Genomic DNA, 21,900 nt, shown 5'->3' on the forward strand with positions numbered 1-21,900 from the left:
TATTAAAACTTAAGTCAAGACTTCTCAACGGAAACATCTTTTGGGGGATTTACACCAATCCGTTCTCTCAATTTTAACTGGTGTGCGTGTTTGTTTTGGGGAACAAACACTCCTTTTTGGTACGAGTACATGTAAAAGCTCCTCATAATCATAGGTAGGTATGGTGGAAGATCTGGTACGATCCCACAGGCCCTGGAAAAGTTTTTAAAAGTGTCTGAACTCTTTGAGGTACCAGTAAGGTTGAAATTAGGTCGTCACTGGACCATCTCAAAGGATAATGATGAAAAACTAAGGCGAGATAAACACAGGAATGGTTCTTCTGGAACATAGTCAGTCTTCTTCTATGGATATTTTTGTCCAAAGACCCAAATCCTAAAAGAAACTTGTGGGGCAAGCTGAAGATCAAAGTGTTTTCAGCATGTGAAATGTTTAAGAGGAGTAGATGCTGACAAAAAGGTAGTTGGACAGAGCATTGCCAGCATGGGACACTAATGTTTGTGGCAGAAGTGATTTTGATGATTAAGAAATATTTCTTTTCAACTTGCTCACTGAATAAATTTATTCAAAGGCTGGATTTTTCATAAATATTAAGTAAAGGGAGCATGTCAAGAGAATACAATGGAGAAAAGATGGAAGAGGAAAAAGATAAAGACAGAAGCTGGAGGAAAAGAGATGAAGATAATGAGTCAGGCATGAAGGAGGAGGTGAAAGTGGAGAAGTGTGGAGGGAGGAAAAGGCAGAGGGTGGAGAAGAGATGAGCTTTCCTCAGCGGGGGAGTGAGTTGGCTTTTATGTGTCTGGACTCATATTTATTAAAATTTCTGGAAGGTAATTTAATCCTATTTCTAACACCAAGATGATGGCGAAGACTGAGTGGTAAGGACAGAGTAAGAAGAGCTGACTTAGGACGTGACGGCGCTGAGAGAAGAGAAGGCTCACGAGTGAAAGAGGAAATAAAAACAAAGAGATAAACAGAAAAAAGTGGAAACAAGATTTAAAATATCCATACAAGGAATACTTCTTCATTAAGAGCTGAGATGACATGCTTGCATGTTGAAACGTGTGTGATTATTCATTGTTGCAGCACTGACACCAACCCAGAGGAAATGAGTTTGAGAGCAGCTCCAGCAGACCAGCTATATGAGACATGAATAAATTAATCAATCCTTTGTTCATCAGTGAAGGCCTTATTTAAACCGAATAATCAAAGATTCATTAAACTGCTAGAAAACATCTTCTGATTTAATTTCTTATTGCATAATTTCAAATTCCAATGTGATTTTTTTTTTCGCCCCACATTTGCCTCCAAATTAACCTTAAATAAATGAGCATGCATGTAAATAACGCCACCACAACATAAATGCGGCATGTTACAAAGTCTGAGGAAAGCTCTCTGAAGTGGCTTCGCGGTGTTGATGTGAGAAATGAGGCGCTGTGGCTGCAGCTACATGTGTGCATGTCATCTCTTGTATAATATTTCAGCCTGCTGCCAGACAAGCAGAGTCTCTGTCTCATCCAGATGGCTGCAGCACCAACAGACAGCTGGGAGTCCCTAAACCAGGCCGCGCTGCCTCATCTGTGGCTCTCCACTCACGGCACCGAGACAAATCTAACAACACAGACCATTAAAATAAACCCTGCCTGTGGTGATGGCTGCAGTCTACGGGCTTTTTACGCTAAAGTCATTTTCAATCTGCTATCTGTAACTTTTCTTTGTTTTAGGATCATCCAGACAGTTAATTAAGTCAATAATCTCTCGTCATTGTGAACCTACAAAATACTTAGACAAAATGCTACCACCTGAACTTTTTCACATCTCAACCTGTCACAGATTTTAATTTTAGCACTCAAATCAGAACTATAGAATTTATACTTCTACTTTAGTATCTCATCGTCATTATTAGCCACACAAATCAGCATAATTTTTGTTCATGTCCATGCTAGGCTTTTGTTTAGCTCATTTTTACCCCGTTATCACTGCCACGGTTGTCTTTATTGTCTGCTGTTTATGTACATCAAAGCATATTTATGTGTTCGAACGGCCCAGTTAAAGTCTAGAGCAATATCCAACTGAGAAGCTGTGTGATGACTTTTACCGCTAGCTGATTAAAGATGAAGTTGAGATAAAAACATCAGTAAAAGATAGTTCTACCAAGTTTTAACTCAGAGCTATATACAAATGCATGCTATACTTTTCAGATTTTAATATGTAAAAAGATTTAAAAACAACTTCACAATTATGCATTACTTCATATTTGGCTACTACATTATCTAAATAAAATGCTTTAAAGACAATTCAACTTGCAGTTAACAAAACTGACCAAGAGCAATAATGTCAGAACTGTTAAAAAAATTTAATCTGGATAAAAGCACAAATAATATAGAAATGTTTACTTCAGAGCCTTTCAGAGGAAAATCATGTTTAAAATCACAGAAAGCCTTTAAAAGTGCAAAAGACATGACATATTTAATTTGAGGTGTGGAACTAACACCTCAGTAACAAAACTATGTTTTGTTGTTGAGACCAAGTCACACCACTAACCAAAGAACTCCAGCTCATATAATAATGTACATTATTAGCTAAATGCAAAGTCTTCTTAGTAGGGGCAGAAAAGATACCAAAGGAAGATAAAATGCCAAATTATGTAGAAAGAAAGAGGCGATTACAGAATATAAAAGTTTTTCAGCGAATTGACTAAGACTATAAAACACCAGTTTAACCTTATAATTACCTCTGATGTCAGATAAAGGCCTGCAAAGACTAAAAAATGTGTATTCAATGTTATCTGTTCAATATCAATATCATTAAGTAAGTTTTTCTTTTATTTTTTTGCTTTAAAAAGGACTTACAAACAGGTTGAAGGTTTCCTACCTGTGTCTCTTCCTGCACCACCCTGTATTGCTCCTTCCACACGGCCATCTTTGTAGCTTCATCTTTCCTCAGCGCTCTCTCTTTCTTTAGCTCTGGACTCCAGAACGTCTTTATGGAGTTCATAGAGGAGCTCAGCTTGGACTCTTTGCCCTCCAGCTGCATGAAACCACAAGCAAACGTTTTCACTCCGTCTGATTTAAGTGGTCGTTTGCAACAGAACCCAAAACTGTCTCCAGTCTTGACTTGATAATACAGTGACCCTTTGGTTTCTCTTTCACAGAAAAGATCCCCACACAATTTTCACATGAGCAAAATCACACGTGTGAAATTTAACATAAAATCTGCTTTTCCTGACTTCAATATTTCTCGTTTTGTTATTGAATTTGAATAAATCCCATTTATTAAACCAGCTGTGTCCATGACATAAGATCACATAACCTTCAGTAAACAGATTTCTGTCGTTTTTATTGTTGTGGTCCATATGCGTTTTACTTTGTAATGTTTCACATGATTTTGATATATGAAACTCATGAGAAAAACACATGAATCACATGATGTTCCACACGTGGCTTACAAGGCATCACGTGTAAATATGTCAACGTGTTATCCTTGTGAGAGCACATGTTCAAGCCACGTGATTCTTTTTTCCCATTAAAGATTATAATTCAAGACAACTGAATTTTCCCCAAGTTAAGAATGAAAAAAAAAGAAAAAAATGTATACATTTTTTATAAGACATAAATAGAAAAAGTGCGCGTACCTCTCTGCGCAGCAGCTCGTTTTCTCGAAGCACTTCTCGTAGCTGCGTTTGCAGGTCTGACATTGCTCCTTCTCTGACCTGTAAAAGCACAAATTGTTTAAAATGTGTTTCTCTTTTCAATAAGAGGCAAATTATGCTTTTCTGCTGCAGCATTACAACATTACTAGCCCTTAAAACGCAGCATTTTCTCAGCTGGAGTATCAAATTGTCTCATCAATCAGCTGGATTATTTTCACAAACTCATCCCTTCCTCTTTGCCTTCTCAAACTCAGTATGTTTGAAATGCATTTTTAATTTCCTGGCGTTTTGAAAAGCTAAAAGAGTGGAAATAAAAATACTGTAGATATTAGTGTCAGCAGTAGAGCTAAGATGGTTTCCAATGTGCATATTAAGATATATTTGGTGTTTAGACTATTACAATTTATAGTTATAAGTGTGGGCAATTGTAGTCCCCAAAACCCACGGAAACCATTTTTCCACAAACTACGGATTGAGCTAACTAATGCAAATGAGCGAAAAGGTGATTTTTAAAAAGCACATTTGTTTGTTTTTCAGTGAGTTTGTTCAGGATATGTGTTTAAAATAATTAATCTATGGAACTCTTTCACTGTAAGGTGCCGACATCGTGAAAATTTTAATAAAAGTCTTGGCTGTTTCTAATATTGCAGTCCTTTAATTGAGTTAATACTATGGGAACCTTAGCAAGTCGTGACACAGCAAACATTTAAAATCAATAGAAGAAGAACAGAAGGGTTTACTGCACAGGATAATTCAGTATTTATGAGAAAATGTTTCCTGCATGAATTCTTAGGCCAACCTGACATGTGCAGCATATTAAAGAATTAAAAATATCCTGGATTTATTTTTCATGAACAGACAGACTACTACTTTAGCTCTGCCGAAATCATGCCAGGTATAAACATGAATGAACATGATGCAAGTAAAAAAAAAAATCCAGCTAATAAAATTACAGTAAATCAGATGCTGTGAGACACTCAGTTTGTTTTGATTAACATTTAATTACCTGCAGAGAGAAGAGGAAAGCTACATCTAGAGAAGATGAGCGCTCAGGTTATGACTCATGGTGCAGAGGTAGTGAGAGGGCAGACCTTAAATATCATGTAAGAATGCCCACACTGTTCTTGATTTACTCAGCTGAACGGTGGTTTAAGAAGACGACACCTATTAACGACACCGGGCCTAAAATCAGTTCAGACTTCCCACATCCTGGATTCACGCAGGGAAAGTGCCAAATGTATCCGCATGACTAAATATCGAGTTGCGCAACCAGAAGTGAGTCCTTCTTTTATTTTTTTTGAGCCGACTGGAAGATAAGGAGTCTACTGTTACAAAGACAACATCAAGATCAGGCTCTTACAAACTTTCTATTATCTGCTTAGAAAACACTTTAATTAATCCTTAAAAAAAACAAAAAACATTTTGGTCTCAAGCTTAGTCAGTAAGTAAAAGTTTGGGCCAGAGCAGTTATATTTATTACAGAAAGCGACACTGCAATGACACCATATGGTGATGTGCAATCATTTCCTTTTCATTTGATACATGAAGACTGAAAGTAATCCATGTTTTCAAGATTCTTTACAAATGAAAATTTGCTAAATGTGTATTCCATATAGGCCTGTCAGTCACAATGAACAATAAACCAATTAATCGCATCAAAAATTCTTCAAAAGAAAAGAAATGTTTTAAAAAATTAAAAGAAACAAAGATAATTCAAAATTATTGAATTATCTTTGAATAATTATGAAAGATAATTTTGTTTACATAAACTTCGTAGTTCATTTTATTTGTTGTTTTTGTTGTTTTATTTATTTATTTTGGAGATTTAAAATGTCTTCCAGTTCCAGTATTTAAATTCATTAGAATTTAAAAGTTGGATCCTTGAGGATGTGTTCTTGCATTATTGTGCCATTATTACTATTATATTACTTGAAAATGGACTCAAAACAACAATATCATCATTTATCGCAATACGTTCTGGGACAACTTATTGTCTAGCGAAATTTGTTATTGTGACAGGACTAATTCCATATTGGCATGTGGTAAAACTTTCTTGTCACAACTGTTGGAGTTAAGGTGGATGGCCATAGACAAGGTGAAAGGTCAGCAGTCTCACCTGTCTCATGGAGTGAGGAACAGTGGCTGCTTGTGGAGGCTGGTTCTGCAGCTCCCCTCCGAATGCTATGGCATCAGCAGGCATGAGGGCGGCGCTGCTCCCCCCTCCTCCTGTGTTTATATTCGGGCTGCTCCCCATCACCGCTGCCCTCACCCCATACGGCACCCTGGCTCCGGCTCTCCCCAGGGTCATGGTGCTTTTGGGCGCGCCGCCCATGCTCCCCACCGGGTCTTCGGCTGTGTCGGTGAAGTACATGGGACCCCCGGTGGCGTAGGCAGCGTTCAGGGACTGAATGTTCTCCATGGACAGAGTCTTTCCCGTGCCGGTGAGTCCGCCGCCAGGGCTGCTGCTGTTGTTCCGTCGGTGTCCCAAACGGGGGGAGCGCGGTAGGCGCGGCGAGCGGCCGGGACTCCCGGACACGGAGCCGTTACCGTTGGAGCCGACGACGTCCAGCTTGGAGACAGAACGGGAGCTACCGTACATGGTGGCAGAAGGAGAGCCGGGTTCTGCGCTAGGGTGTTTGGGTCAAAAAAAGCAGCTGATCAAATAAAACATGTAACCGATGAAAGTCCCGGTCAAACTGATTCACAAAAACAACAAAAAATAAAATAAATAACTGAAGCTCTTCTTCACTTGGATTGGGTCACGGTATTGACGTAGCTGTGATCAAAGCCTTTCCAACACCCTCTGTAATCCATAGGCTTTGTTATGAAGTAGAAATCAACGGGGGAATCTCTTTAGATAAAGAGGGTGAGGTGATCCACAAAGCCTGGGATGATGGGATCAACTGAAAAGAAAGAGAGACACAAAGAGCCTTGATTAGGAAAGATCAGGGCAAGCAAAAACACATAAATCTGACCAGGTTGGGGGTTTGAGTTTTGTCTCTGACTGAGCACATTTACAGCAAATTCTGCTTCTGCTCACCACACGAACAAATCAATGCATATGAATGAGGAATTATAAGAATACGAAGGAGTACAGCTCCTCAAAAATATCTGACTATCATAGCACACTTAGCACTGAGAAGCTGAAATACAATGTTGGCACGGCGCAGCTTTAGACAATTTATAAACAGTTATGATTGATAATCAGCGACTACAAATTTGGTTGATCCTCTGGTTAGAAAAGTTAATTATGTCCAAGCTTCAACCACCAAACTGTCGATCTGTGGTGAAGAATTCGGTAGTATTGCCCCTTGATCAATGAAAATGCACCTTAAAATAGGTGAGTGCCTCCCCTGAACAAAATTGGCCAAATATGCACTAAAAATAAAACAATGCGTAAATTTAAATATGAATGAATAGTTTCAATTTGCTATTTTTCTGTTAATCATACGCAATGTTGCATCGATTACATGCCGATGCCAAAAATATTAATTGTTATACTAATGTCTCAAACACCAAGAAATTTACATTTTGTCATGACAGCCTGGAAATAGCTCATGTGTGTTGGATGAACCGAATAACCTAAAAAGAAACCGATTAAGTCAATCATAATCCTCCTAATTTCCATAGCAGTGAAAATAATGAGACGTGTCATTTCTGCAGCACCCCTCTGGGTGATGAGATTAGCTTTTTATTGCCCTTTGAATCAAAGTTTTTTGCCTCGGTTGACATGTTTTCTGATAATGCTTTGTGACATAAAAATCCAAGCCTGATAATCTGGCGCTCTAATTTCCCAGGGCTCCTGAAGTGTCCAACTTGTGCCGGCTACAGGGTTGAAATGAGCCTATGTCAACAGTGAAGGAGCATTTTGAAATTTTCTCTCTTAAAATGAGTCAACACTCAAGCCCGTTATGTATCCTTGGAGACAATGATGTCACTCTCAAATGAACCGTTGGACACATGAACCGGTCATTTGATCCAGATTCTCCCCTTACGGGAAGACAAGCCTCTGCATATTTAAATGACAGGAGAATGTGGCCTCTTGTAAGTGTGTAAACACTTTCATCGGCTGAAGCCTTTGAATTTTCCTGCCCCTTTTCACACCTTTTAAAGTCAGAATCCTGTGATTTTTTTTTATCTTTAATCTAGGTCTGTGGGCAGAGAGACATTGAAGCCAAACACACCCTCACACTGGGACGCCACGTAAACAGGGACCATCTGCTGCATCTTCCCTCAGGCCAAAAAACACACACCTGGAAAGAAACAGGCCAGGACCCTGCCTCCAGCACACACACATACACACAGGGATTTTACTTTTACATCTACAGTTAGGAATAAATGTACATAGACAAATCAACTAGCTTACAGACAACTAAAGTATATAAAATACATGATATTAGGGGACATGCACAGACTTCTCTTCATGAAAAGTATAAATACAAAAGTGCGACCCATCTGTCCAACTTGACAGGCGGGTTGGTGGATGAATATCTCTCACCTTTCCATTGACTACAATTAGGCTTGGGCCATGTGGACCTAAAGTTTTATCACGACATTCTGTGGTGCTTAAGATAATGATGAAAGTGGTAAGTACTAGTATGTATTACTTTTTCTGTAACTGCATGGCTGTGACCGTATGACACAGCAATCATAATTCTCTTGAGAAACAAACCCATTTGTAATAAGCTTCTTGAAGACTCCAGTCACATAAAGACGTGTGATTTGTATCACTGACCTGCACACAGCAACTGCGTTTAATCATACTTTCAAATTTATTACCATTTATTGACGCAAAAAGAAAACAGGAAAAATAACAATCCCGACAATACGGACAGTGTTGGGTTTTTATAAACATCATTATAATTGGAATTTATTATGAAAACATTAAATCAAACTTCTTCTAATAAATTTATCACAATAAATGATACGATAAACACCCGCCCTTAACTAAGGGTTTGGTTCTACTGAAGCATTTACTGAACAAACACCCCCCACACATGCTAGAGTCACTTATTTATCACATGATTACACAAAGCACACAATCGTCTTTTTATTCTCACTGACCTCGTGGAAAGCACAACACGCGCCGGCCTTGATGTGTTTTCAGGTTATCCAGTCTGAGGGTCACATGAAGAACCCACCAGTGTGCAACACAGGTGGGTGATTTCTATCTGGTGGTTTTAGATGCTGACTGAGCCTGGGGTTATCTGCAGTGTTTCCTTGATCTTTTCTAAACAGGTGATCAATAAAGGGGTCAAAGGTAAAAAGATACAGAAAATACTTGAATCACACGATCCGCTACTAAAGCTGGAGGACATTTTATGTTCTCTCTCTAAGGTCATTTTAATCTGGGGGCTTTAATGATGAATTGGAACCATTTTTTTTTCCCAGGCTGGAATGATGACAGCCAGTTACCCCAATTAATTTCAACCCCCACAATTTGATTTTGTGTCCTTTAGAGAGTTGCACCTCAACCACCGACTTTTTGTGGATATGAAACACCCTCTGGGGTAAATCTGGTAGGATATGTAACTGCTGCTCTTGTAAGATAAGATTTTAAAAAATGGTTTGTTTGCTTGCCAAGCAGAAAAAGCAGCAGGGGAGAGTCTGAAAACATGCTGGTTTTCGTATGTATATGTAATTAATCTGCTAATATTATTTTAGATTTATGTTTATCTGAGCAGAATGATTTTTTTATCATTAGTCAATGTATCAAAATCAAAACATTAAACTCTAATAATCAACGTTGTAATACTTCAGCAACAGTAGTGTATATTGCTTCTCTGTTTTAATTAAGAGCATTTAGATCATGAATTAAATTTCTGTTTTAAACTTTTGGTTTCAAGTTTCATCTAATTATTATGTGGAAAACACTGGGAAATAGAAAGTATACAGTTATAAATCTGTTAACTGTGGCCTGAATCAGCTTTATTAAGCGTCTGTCACTATAACTACACAAGTGCTTACTGTTAAGACTAAAACCTGATTAAAGAGGATTTAAGGAAGCATTTAATTAAACAAATTGAACATGTAGTCAGTGCTAACATGATTTGTTATACTGAGAAAATATTACTTTTTTTCCCCATTCTTTGTGACATCTCCATTTCCATTCTTCTTCCCAAGGAAGAGGAAGAAAAGAATCAAGAAGAAGTTCTTCTTCTTGATTCTTCCGTTTCCTCCCTTCACAAGCTCTCCCTTTCCCCGGCAGCATCCCTGAATGTGCTCAGCATGTCCTATTTGTGTGACAACCATGCATTCAACCATCGCGGGGCAACAATGTGACACAGAAACGGACACGGCTCAGCCTAAACAATTTTGTCAAAGTTTGTGCCTCGCCTGGGGATCAGCGCTCAATGAAGACACATTTTATTCATGTTGGACATTTCTGCTCTCCTGTCAGCCTGGTGAGATCTGAAGTGGCTTGAAAGGACTCACTGGTGCTGTACATCTGACTGAGTCATCCCAACTCGCCTCGCTGGCGGAGGAAGCTGTGCTTGTTCTGAGCGTAATCTGTCTGATGATTTAAGGAGATTACCTGCCACTCACCAGTCTCTGCTCTTTCAACTTTCACTGTTTCTTTTTCTGCAACGACGACAACAATAGTGCTGACAGTACAGTTGTTTTCTGTTTTCACTGCGCCCCTGGTAGATATGTATAAAAAGCATAATACTTTATTGCAGAATCATAATCTGACAATGGGAAATTTAGGACAACGCCACCTTTAATGTGAGCTCACTAATTCAGAGGGGAACAAAATGTCATCCCTGCATCAGTCAGTGGGACAATGAACCAACACATAGAGCTGGATCAACACAAAATACTTAACCAAACACAAAAAATATGCAACTGCTATAAAATATATTTTCAAAAGAGTATCATTTTCCTAACAAAGTCAGCTGCTCTTCAGTTCTATTCACTGAGAAAAGACAAAGATTTCCCCTCAACTGTTCACATCTCTGACTGTTTCAGCCGCAGCAGCATAATGAACAAAAACTAAAAATCACCATCACTGCCAACTGAAACAAGCACACAAGAAATTAATCCACTAATTAGTAAACTGTTTTGATTATGTATTATGTATTAAATGCTAATAGGCCAAAATAAAACCCCTAAACAAAAATAATTTGTATGATATTCTCCTAAAAACAGTTTCAAAGTAGCTCAAAAAAGTGATTTTCGTGCTTTCCGTCTTATGATTCCTGTTTTGCTTTTGAATAGATACAACTCAAAAAAATCAAAAAACAAGTTATTTGTCAAGATTAATAAATTTTGTAGCGTACGACTACTAAAGAAAATGTGACGCCATGTTAACATCCTTTTTGTTCCACTGTTGAGTAAAAACTCGTAACATAAAACCTACTTTTCAGGAAATAATGAAACCCTCATGCTTAATAATGTAAATTCAGTTTGTTAACGCTCAATCTTGTTATACTTTATACTAGATCTGTATCAGTGGAACCACAGACGACCAACGGAGTTGATTCAGGAAAAGAACAAAAAAATAACATGCAAGGTTGTTGCCTTATTTTTCTATGTTAGATAAAATGTGTCTCTCCAGTAACGACTCAGAGTTAATGAAATGAAATATTCGTGTAATGATAAATCTGGATCAACTATCTGCTTTAAGGAGGACAATCTCTGCTCCTCTGTGGTTTCTAGTGTTTTTGCAGCTTTAAATAAATGCAACCCAACGTGAAACCAGAGGAAGTTATTCGCTCCCCCAGAACGCACTGCTTCTGTCTGGTTTTCAACAGTTTCTTCAAAACCAACCCGGACGGTCGGCTCGCCTGGCCTCCTCACGTGGGACATTTCTGGGCAAAAACCAAGCAGTTGTGCAAATTAAGAAGCAACAGAAGGAGCATCTTGTTTAATCAGACAAACTAAAAAGTGTGACTGGAAAAACTCCCAACTTATGCAATTTTTGTAAAAATGCTGATCCAATCAGGATTCTTACTCAGCCTTGAAAAATGTGGAAAAAGTCCAATTTTCTGGCACTAGTTATATTCAGACTTATAATATATCATCTTAATATCAATATGAGCAAAATCAGCATCACAAAGAGCCACTGTGACTGCGATAAATATCTGCAAATTAAATAACCATGTCAGTATTATTTTTGTTTATACTTGTTTAACGTCGCAGTAAACGGGTCAGGAGTGCATTAAGATGTTTTCTAGTCATTAAGAAAATAAAGCTAAACTGGTTCATTGCCAAAAACAGCAGATGTTGACAGATGAAGCTTTTTCAATTAATCAGAGTGTTGCACTGGGGGGAAAATGGGATACAGAGAAAGATAAATTGCACTGCTGGATCAGTTGCTTTGTAAATAACAGTCAACCCGGGTTGGGTCTGCAATTTATGTTTCACCAAACAAACCAAATGTGGCAAGTAGCATTGCCCTTAGGTATTTCAGCTTCCCAAACTTTCCCAAAATTCTTTAAGCACCAACCAGATTATTTTTTAAGTGCTTTAAAAAGTCTGTATTAATTGTCGGATACTTGAATCTACTTCATTCATCCATTGTCTTCACAAAATGAGCCCCAGTGCAGATTCCCACCATGTCAGTGTTTGAGCAGACTGGGATTTATTTAGCACAGCTGCAAATTGAAGTGAAGTGAAGAGAGATTTTGCTGTTTGGCTGTAAGCGTTTGTGATTGGGCGTCATTCCAGGCCCTCTCTGTGTAAGGGCACAACACTGAAGGCAAATCATTATGACAGTTTGCTGCTGAGTTATGCACCAAAATCCAAACTTTTCGAACTTGGACCGAGTTATGAATAGCATTCTGGGTGAATAGTATCTGGGTGACAAAAGTCTAAAAGTAAATTCATATTTTAATGCAGCAGCATAATCCTAAACTGAAAAATGTTGAAAAATTCTACATCTAATTTTAGTTCACTCAAAGTTACAAAAACAAAAACTGGCTTTAAATGACAGCATAAATGTATCTAATACAATCCCCAACTGCCTCAGTTATTGACCCCCTCAAAAATTCTTTTGAAATTAACAATTAAAAAGTATAATAAACCTCTTTAAGTCTATCAGAGTATCTAAAAACATTTAGTAAATCACGACTTCCTGTTTCTGGAAGTAAATATGATTATTTTCTCTCTACCCCTCCTCACAGTAGGAAAGACAATCTAAGTAAAATAGGAAAAATAGTTACCAGAAAATAACAACTTGCCTAAACTTGCTCATATATTTTAGAGCCATAATTTTAAAGTTTAAAGGCATCAAACACTCCTGGTCGGTTTGTTTTAATTGATGAAATTGTGAAAATTGTGTTGATTTAAGTAAGTTATAAACTCTTTTCACATACGTCCAACAGTCTGTGTTAGGTTTTTCTCTTCAGTCTGCACAGCTCTGTCTGCAGTAGGAGGTATAAACACAGGAGAGCACAGCACCGATAACGAACAGATAGGATCAGTTCCAGGCTACTGTGGACAACAGGAAGTGAACTCATGATGCAAGCAAAACACCCGTATAATCAAAGGTTCACACGACACGTCACCTTTTTATATCTATGCACTGATCCACATTCTGCTTATCTAATCCTGGCTGCTGTTTTCCAGAGCAAAAAGGGAAACAAAAGCAAACGTACTGCTGAGACTTGATAATTAACACAAAAGCAGGGAAGTGCAAAACTAATCCAGGCGAGAGCAAGAGGGAGAGCCGAACTCCTCCAGGCCTGTTATAGGGATAGGAATGTGTTTGCACAGTCAACTTGCCAGGTTAAACAGGAGGAAACCAAGAGGTGAAGGTGACCCAGACTTTTTCGGAGCAATTCTCATCACATCAAGGGAAAAAATTAACTAATATGAACAAGTGTTTCCCGACTGACTGAAGGGACCTCAAGCCGTCTGCCTGACTAGTAAAAATATATTTTTAGACACTGTTTGAAGAAGATTCTCTCTACTTCAGGTCCATCATGTTAATGTAAAACCACGAAGGCCTGGAGGGATTTCAATAACCTTTGATGTGGGACTTCTCCTCAGATGTTGCATAAGTTTGTGGATAGTGTGGACATTTACAGTACTCTGCAAAATAAACTTTTTCACTTCAGAGTTCCTGTGCGTTTCACCAACTCCAATTTAAAACTTTTTAAGACCATTATGAATTGAATTTAAGACCTATATCTCCACAGAAACATACGAACTGTGTCCAGCCAACTGGCGATAGCCTAGCAAAAAGCTAGCCTGCTAGCTAGCTAAAAAGTGTAGTTAGCGGTAGCATCCGCAGAATGCTCCTCAAACTCCCGCAAGAAATAAAAATACTTACAATTTACGAGATTAAATAGTCCTATGATTAACATATTAAATGCCAACTTACCTTTTTAAAAGTAAATTTAAGAAATTCGCCTCAATTTTAGATAAATACATTTAAGACTTTTTAAGGCTGCGCGGACGTTCTGCACTTAATCACGCTACAGGTACAAACTAATAAATTCGCCTCGTAATTATTTTTGTTGTGTATCATTTTTAAGGGGAAGGAAAACAAGCATCTCTCTGCACCCGACTGAGTTCATTTCTTTACAAAGAAGAATGAATAAACACAGAAAGACCTGCAGCGACAGTTGGCTCTGCATCACAGCAGCTTGATGTCCAGCAGGTTCTGGACGCGTCTCTGCTCCAACAACTTTCTAGAAAACGCCTGCTAGAAAAACACACGGGGAGTTGTGGAGTTCTACAAAGTATTGACTTGGGTGGATTCAGCACATTGTGGAAAACCATCCTCACCTCCCTTCAAAATCCCACTCAGATGCATTAAAGTTTGCAAACAAAACGTGGGAAAGTTAACGGGGTGTGACGGTCTTGTGCAAGGCGCTGTAAATCTGTCCAGTGTTTACAGAAACTTCAGTGGAAGGAAGCAGCTCAGTTCCCTGACTGGATGTTGCAGGGGTGGTGCCACGAAATGAAGCTGTGGGCGGGCGGAACCAGTAGGAAACCATGGCTCCACCACCCTGCCCAGATCAACACAATCATATCAGATTTTAGGGTTTTGCACAAGTTGATTTGACAATACAATCACTACTTGAAGTTGCTTGATGTGCAACATCTCCGCTGATAAGGTCCAGACAGGAGAAGCAACTTATAGTTATTGATAAGTGACTCATAGGTGGTGCAAATGTAGCTCTCAGTCTGTCAGCAGCTTCATGTGCAGCCAGCAGATAATCGCCTTTAGAGGCATGGAGAGACAAGACGGGGTGTTATTAGCTTGTTGTGCCGGGGGAAGCCTGTAGCTGCATGTACAATATTTAGCTGAATGACTCCACACACTGTCTGTCACAGAGCCTCTGCTCTCAGCTGACCCGAAACCGCTGCGGCCATCAATTTTTCATTAAATTTATCCCGACGTCCCCGTTATTCTGAGCGAGAAGGAGGCGGCATGACTTACAGACAACCCCACACACAAACACACCTGTCGGGTTGTGTAATGAAACGTGCCCGTGGATAGGCACACCGCTTCAGACTGCCCGCTAAGTTTCAGTACTCACTGCGGCTGTGTTGACCCGCTCGTTGCGAAAGAAGAAAAAAAAAGGCCAGTCACAGATCTTCAGTTTTTCTGCCGCTGTCAGCCATCAAAGTGTCGCCTCGGAGCGCAGCTGAATCCCAGGTATGACCTGAAGCTGTCTTTAAGGGCTGTCTCCCCGTTTTCCGTGTCTGTCTCCCTGTCTCCAGCCTATCGTTCCCTCTTTTCCGTCTTTGCCAGCTCTTCCCCGCTAGTGATGCGCCGCCCATCGCTGAGCCAGCTCTAATTGCTAGCTCATTTTGGGAAGGCTTTGCATTCATACAGTGGAGAACGGTATGAATCCAGATGATAGAGGAAGCAGAAATTGCGCCTGCATTTTGTAGGTAAACATATTTGATGCTGTCAAATTGATCAAATAATTGGTACAAATATTGTGATACATAGCTTAGTATAAATTTTTAAATAATCAGCTTTTTTGCATTGATGTTTTATTGCATTATTTTAGTGTCAAAACCTGATTTTAATGAGTTGTTCAGGACTAAAAAATTTTTTTTTAAGTTTCGTTCATGTTGAACCTAGCCAAATAATACGGATCCCGGAAAAGAGGTGGAATTCCCATCACTGTTCCCCGTTGCTTTCCTGCTCTGGCACTCCCGTGACGTCAGGAAGATGGAGCGCGCGCCTCGGACACGAACCCCTCTTGATGCACGAGCTCCCACTCCAACCAGTGGTTCCACTGGGTGTCGTGCTCGCCACTATAATCCAAATTTTAAAATGACAGCTCTTAAAACAGACAGATTAGTGCAAAACCTAACTTTTAGGAAAATATGAGAGCAATGATGGATTTTTACAAAGCTTCTGTCAGCTTTATAATTATGATCTGACTTGGCTCCAAAGCCAACAAAAACAACAACAAAAAATCTCATCATTAACTGCTAAATTAATATAATCTCAACTAATAATCTCTGCTGTTAAAACATCTTCCAGTGGTACAAACAGCATCAGAAGAGATGGCCTTTACAAAAGCAGGCATCACGGTTCATTGGTGATGGATATTATTTGTGACATCATGCCCAGAAAGCAATACCAGTGGCATTAACATTAACCTTCAGCCTCAGATGAATGTTTTCATCTCTGTCACATATTCAGAAATTCATAAATGTCTCATGCAATCACTTTAGACTGAGAAAAGTTTAAGGATATTTTTTTTTGTCAAATCCAAAATCATGCATTAAACTGCTTTCATTTTCTCTCCAAAAATGTATTTAACTGACTTTAACTATGATGCTCCCAAGCTACACATCAGATGTTGCATGTGTTTGCCCGATTCAGAGTATTTGAAGAGCAAATTGGGCTTATTTTGGGATTATGTCTCTAATCCACACAATTATCCATCATCCTAACAAAAACCAGACGTTGACCTTCGTCAGAGAGACACAGAGTCAAACATTTACAGTGTCCCAGTTCCCTCGGCGCCAGTCAGTCAGAAAGCAGAGGTAAAAATAACCCACTGGCTTAAGTTCCCCTTGAGAAAAACACATCAGTGGAGGTGGGCCGCTGCAATTTTCTAAATCCGTGTCCACTAATTTAACCAGAAGTGGGAACTTCTGTCTGCTGGATGTGCTTCTTTAATTTCTGTCACGATTTAAGTATTCCAATCTAAAATAGTGATCTCAGTCATGGATACAAGTATGGCATCAGCAAAATATTCTCTTTATGAGTAAGAATATCAGGATAAAAGGAGAGAATTTGACATGCTTAAGTAAAATTTTAATAAAAGCAATTTAATAAACAATTGTAAAATACATAAATCAGACAAACTATCCCATTGTAGGCCTCATTTCGAATGCAGTAGAAATATAATTCATTGTCCCACTGTGGGGAAATTCATCAGCAAGATGAAAGATATTTCATCTTGCAGTTTTAAGCTGTGTGGAACAGCAAGGCTTATAGAATAAACAGAATAAAAAGCTATGGACACATAGAATAGTGCCGTCTATGTATTATGCTAGCGCCAACAATTGTTGCCATGCTTATATTGGCTCTTCTTATGATCAAAAGATGAATGAAGGGATACAGTTTTCTTTATATATCAGTAGAAGACACTTTAAAGAACATATGTTCAAAATATTTAATTTATATTTGTTTATTTAAATATTTTACTGACTTCCTCTTGTACAGGTTTGTGACTGACATTTATACCTCCAGCGTTACAGGCAGGAAGTAAAGAGGTCTGGTCATGTGACCTTTCACACTAGATGCATGAAATTGGTATTGCTTAGAGTAGACACATTATTATTTTATTCTAAAACTTCAATTAGCTGCCAAAAGTCAAAACAATTGTTCTAGAGCTTCCAGAAGTTAGAAAAAATGTCTGGCAACAATTGTTGCCGGCGGGATTAAATGGGTCAAAATCAGCATACTCAGATTAAAACAAATGTGCAACTGCATAGGGTCATTAAAAATGTACAAAACGTGTGTAATGGTGCATAAAAAAACAGACAAACTACAAAAAGCGAGAAAAAAAAAGGTGCAAATAGCAGCAGAAATGTTTTTAGAAATAAAAAGTGTGCAGAAAAAATCTGCAAATAACAGCAAGCGTGTAAACATGTATTTCCACAGAAAGAGGTAGCTCTGTCCCAATAAGAAATCCATGTCACACTTTGTTTTAATCCAGCACCTGAAATCTCCAAAAAATGCATTAAGGTATGTGGCTATAGTGTGGAGAAAAAATATCTGTAATATTAGTCTGGTTAAATAAAAAGCTTGTGATCTTCATCTATTCTTTATCTGCAGATATTTGGTATTTGTTCCTAAGCTGTGAGGGACCCGATGAACTGATGCCTTAGTAATGGAGTTGAATATTTATTAAACATTAGTGCCACTTAGTGGTCAGATTTGAGTATTGCAGAAAATGCACAACAAACAGCGACTCATTTTCAGACTGATAGGCCATCTGGCAAAAATAAGAGAATGATTCACATTATTCTGAACTTTATAGTCAGACAGGTTTTCCCGTACCTCTTACTGTAGCTTAAGGTTTGCTTACAGGGGTGATAACAAGACTAGCCCCATAATAATAATCATATATTCCAAATACAGGGTATATTTTTGGTCTGTGAATGGAAGAAATACCTGCCACTGAGGAAAGAAATGATCGAGGTGTTGTCTCCTTGAATGAACCTCCTGTAAATGTGCATATGTCAGACCTGGCTTCCACATCGTAGAAAGAGACTTTACCCTCCTCGTAGTCAACAAACACCCCGACGGTCTGAATTTGGTTCAGAAACATGTTGCTCGGTGTGTTTAATATCCACGCCCCATCCTCAGGGGTAGGAATGGAGTAAATCTCTCTGTTAATAAACTCTTTGACCACTCCCTCCTAAGAGCCATCTGTTACAGCTGCCGACCTGGACTTCATAGTAGAACCTGCCTGACGAAAACCCCTCCTTTACCAGTATGTAAGGAAGGTACTTAAATGGCCTGCCAAAGAAAGAGAAGAAAATCTGCTGACGTCCACGAAAGGTCAGTCGCTTCCCATCATCAGACACCTTGAGCCAATTGCTGGCTGTGTAGGGGTCCAGAGTCAGGTCCACTGCATTACATTGCTGGATCTTCATCAGCTCGTCCTGAGGCTGACTCCACAGCTCAGGTAGAAAATTGTTATCCGTCATATTTTCGACTGCGTGTGACTGTGTAGGTGCCTCACAAGAATCAGACGACCTAACCTTTTGGATCAGCATCTCCATCTCATTTGTGAGTGTTTCTTCAATCTGACCGATTGACTTTTTCACCATCTCTATATGACCATGCTGACCAATGTCAGGAATGTCTTGTGTCATTCGCAAAATGGAGTCAGTAGGCTGGTCCGTCAGATGAAAAATGTCAGACATTACATTGAATGGGAAGTTCTGCAGCAGGTTGAGGTAGTCTTCTGACTGCAAAAATTGTTCGATGTCGCATCTTAGTCTTCTCACATCAGAAATGCCTTGCTCCAGCAGAGTTGTCTGATCTTCAGCTTGTTTCTCTATGTCTTTCTGCTTCTGCTCAATTGCTTCAACCAGCTCACCCTGATATTTTTGTGCAGAGGCAACAAAAGCAGTTAAAATTTGTACAGTTTCTCTGATCTCACCCACTGTAGTTTCCCTGCTCTGTTCTACAAAGTGTCTGATATTTTTAACACTCTCTGATTTGGAGTTCTCTGACTTTTTCATCTCAGAGGTCACGTTCTCGTACATGCCTCTCCTTTCTTTGAAGGCGCGCCTCGTGGCCCGTGTTGTCGTCGTTCAAACACATTATGCAAACACACTGCTGGTCCCTGCGGCAGAAGAGCTCCAGCATCTTGTCGTGCTTCTTGCACACCCTGTCCTCCAGGTTGGACACAGGATCGATCAGCTTGTGCTTCGTCAGGTTCTGGTGGGACTCCAGATGTGGCTCACAATATGAGGCCAAACACACCAGGCACGTCTTGTGGGCTTTGAGCTTCGGTTTGGTGCAGACGTCACAGGGGACCTCTCCTGGTTGGCGACGATCTTAGGTCCATCCTGTACTCTCATGCAGTTGAAATGCTCCACCACGTCTCTGAATTCTGTGTTGACCTTGAGCTTTGGTTTATTACCCAACCTTCTCTTAGAGAGTTGACACTGTGCATTGTCCTGACTGTTCCAGGACTGGGTGATGCGGCCCTTGCAGAAGTTGTGTCCACACGGAGTGGAGACGGGCTCATTGAACTCACCCAGACAGATTGAACACAGGACCTGTTCTTCAGACAGGATGCTGCAAGCTGAGGCCATGTCTGGAAAGGATAAAATGCATTAAGAATTTTGAAATGAATGCTTTATGAGTGCACTGCTGACGCTCTTTTTGCTTTGCCCTACCATAGAAAATACAGAAGAATGAATCTCCAAAATTTTGTTTCAGATCGTCAAACAAAATTTAATGTGTGAAAAAGATAAACTTGTGTAAAAATGCATGTTTTAGATGATAATTTTATATTTTTAGGGGGGAAACAGTGATCCATACCAATTCAGTCCTATGTGAAAAAGAATTGACCTGTGTCACTAACTCGTGAATTTATCACATTTTGGAAAGTTGAGTTTATTCACAGATAAAAGGTAAAGTCCATCTAGATGTTAATCTTGATTCTGTAGTTCAGAAACTTTCTATGACTCAATTGAAATCAAAATTCCTCCACAGCTAAAACAGAAAAAGAAAATAAAAGTGATTGTCACGTATGGCAAACACTTGATGCAGTTGTTGCTACAGTGAGGCTTAAACAACTTATAACCTTTCTGGAGACAATAACTTTTGTCACACAGGACTCGGGTTATTTATGTCTAATATTAAAACTTTGGTGATCTAAAACATTTAAGAGTGACAAAAAAAAGTTAGAAAGCTGGAAGAAGATAAACATATGTTCACAGGATTTTAAGACTAATTAATTGATAACTTTATTAACCTAATTAACCCTTCCTGCTGTAGTTAATGTAAGTAATTTCACTTTAAATCTACAATTTACAGCTTTGTAAGTGCTAAGGAACAGTTTGTATACATTACAATTATATCTTATCTCCATGTTACGAAGATTACTTTATTGCCTTCTGTAACAGATTATAGATGTTGCTACGTTTATATTATGTATTCGATCTGGCATTCATTAAGTTGTCAAAACACTTTATATCGGCTAACTTGGGGATTTGTGTCCTTACAAAACCTTCTGAGATAGAAAAAAATGTGGCTGACTCCTAGTTCTTGTTCCAAAGCTCAGAAATACACAGTTTTGTGTCGATTTGCAGAGAAATTAATCGCAAAACTAAAACAGTTTGTCCTCATGATCACTTTTAAAATTCTCCTAAGTTATTTTTGCAAAGTCAGATAGTTTTTCATTTTGCGAAAAGTGTTTACAGTCTCTGGATCTGTCATTACAGTTCAGTATCATCTTATCTTTTCAATCCGTGCGGATCTTTAGCTAACTTCAAACAACTATGTTTACTTTTACTCTTTCTAAAATTAGAGCCAAACAAACCGGGTTTAATACCTGCTGAACGGCTCGTCCTTTGAATAAGAAAAGTTTCAGACATGTAGGTTTCATTTCCCTGCCCGCCTCCTCCTCTCCCGGGAAAAAAACAAAACAAAAAAAACTTCTTCTTCTTCTTTTATGGCCATTGGCAAGAAACTTATTGATGTGCATTACCGCCATCTACTGGAATGGAGTGTGGATCGGGATGCTACATATATATTCTACCACAAAAATAAATAAATAAAACGTATATAATTTCTATCAATTTCGTTTTCTTAAGGTAATTCATTAAAGAACAAAAATATTTAGATTTAGAATTTCTGTCCAAAATGTCTGGCACATTTAATTTGTTTTCTTGTAGTCTACATGCTAATTCCCTTCTCTAAACAGAGTATTTAGAATAAAACAGGATCCACTACAGACAGAGAGACATTTACATAAAGTATTTTTTTAAAGACTAAGTCTTTGTCTATAAAAAATGCTTTTTTAAAAGACAAAGTCTTTAAAGAAAGCCCCGGCACTAATGCTTTTCTTTTCCGTCTCGCGTGGCAACACTTGTGAACGAACCCTCAGTTTCAACCTCCATGTAAAAAGTTAGAGGGACAAACCGAGAGGTAAGAGACAGAAATGATCATCTATCCTGCCTAACTGGTTCGTTCTTACAAACGTTAGCCTGCAAGACAAAAGCAAAAAGATTAGTGACCAAATGAAAGCAGAGGGTCTACATTCAAAGACTCTGGTTCAGCCGGTCATTGACGTCATTCT

The 21,900-nt window shown here is 38.8% G+C and overlaps 1 protein-coding gene and 1 pseudogene across 12 annotated transcripts in view; both read right to left on the minus strand.

Moving 5' to 3' along the window:
* Nucleotides 1–15,381, minus strand: part of LOC114160803 (ELKS/Rab6-interacting/CAST family member 1-like) — a 127,762-nt gene extending 112,381 nt beyond the window's left edge. For 6 of the 12 annotated variants that reach the window (XR_003598857.1, XM_028043611.1, XM_028043613.1 and 3 more), the window contains exons 1-4: nt 15,142–15,380; nt 5,766–6,552; nt 3,632–3,709; nt 2,872–3,027 (exon numbers count right to left, since the gene is read on the minus strand). Coding sequence is in view for 9 of the 12 variants with exons in the window: in XM_028043611.1 (XP_027899412.1) it covers nt 2,872–3,027; nt 3,632–3,709; nt 5,766–6,248 (717 nt within the window). In the remaining 3 variants the exon portion in view is untranslated. Of the gene's footprint in view, nt 1–2,871; nt 3,028–3,631; nt 3,710–5,765; nt 6,553–15,141 lie in introns of all 12 variants that reach the window. The other 6 variants (XR_003598858.1, XM_028043618.1, XM_028043617.1 and 3 more) reach the window with 2 other exon arrangements.
* A 1,876-nt stretch (nt 15,382–17,257) lies between these two features.
* LOC114160650 (E3 ubiquitin-protein ligase TRIM39-like) lies at nt 17,258–21,573 on the minus strand (annotated as a pseudogene).
* Nucleotides 21,574–21,900: the final 327 nt, after the last annotated feature.

The sequence above is a fragment of the Xiphophorus couchianus genome, chromosome 17, assembly GCF_001444195.1.
Source record: "Xiphophorus couchianus chromosome 17, X_couchianus-1.0, whole genome shotgun sequence".
NCBI classification, from domain to species: Eukaryota; Metazoa; Chordata; class Actinopteri; order Cyprinodontiformes; family Poeciliidae; genus Xiphophorus; species Xiphophorus couchianus.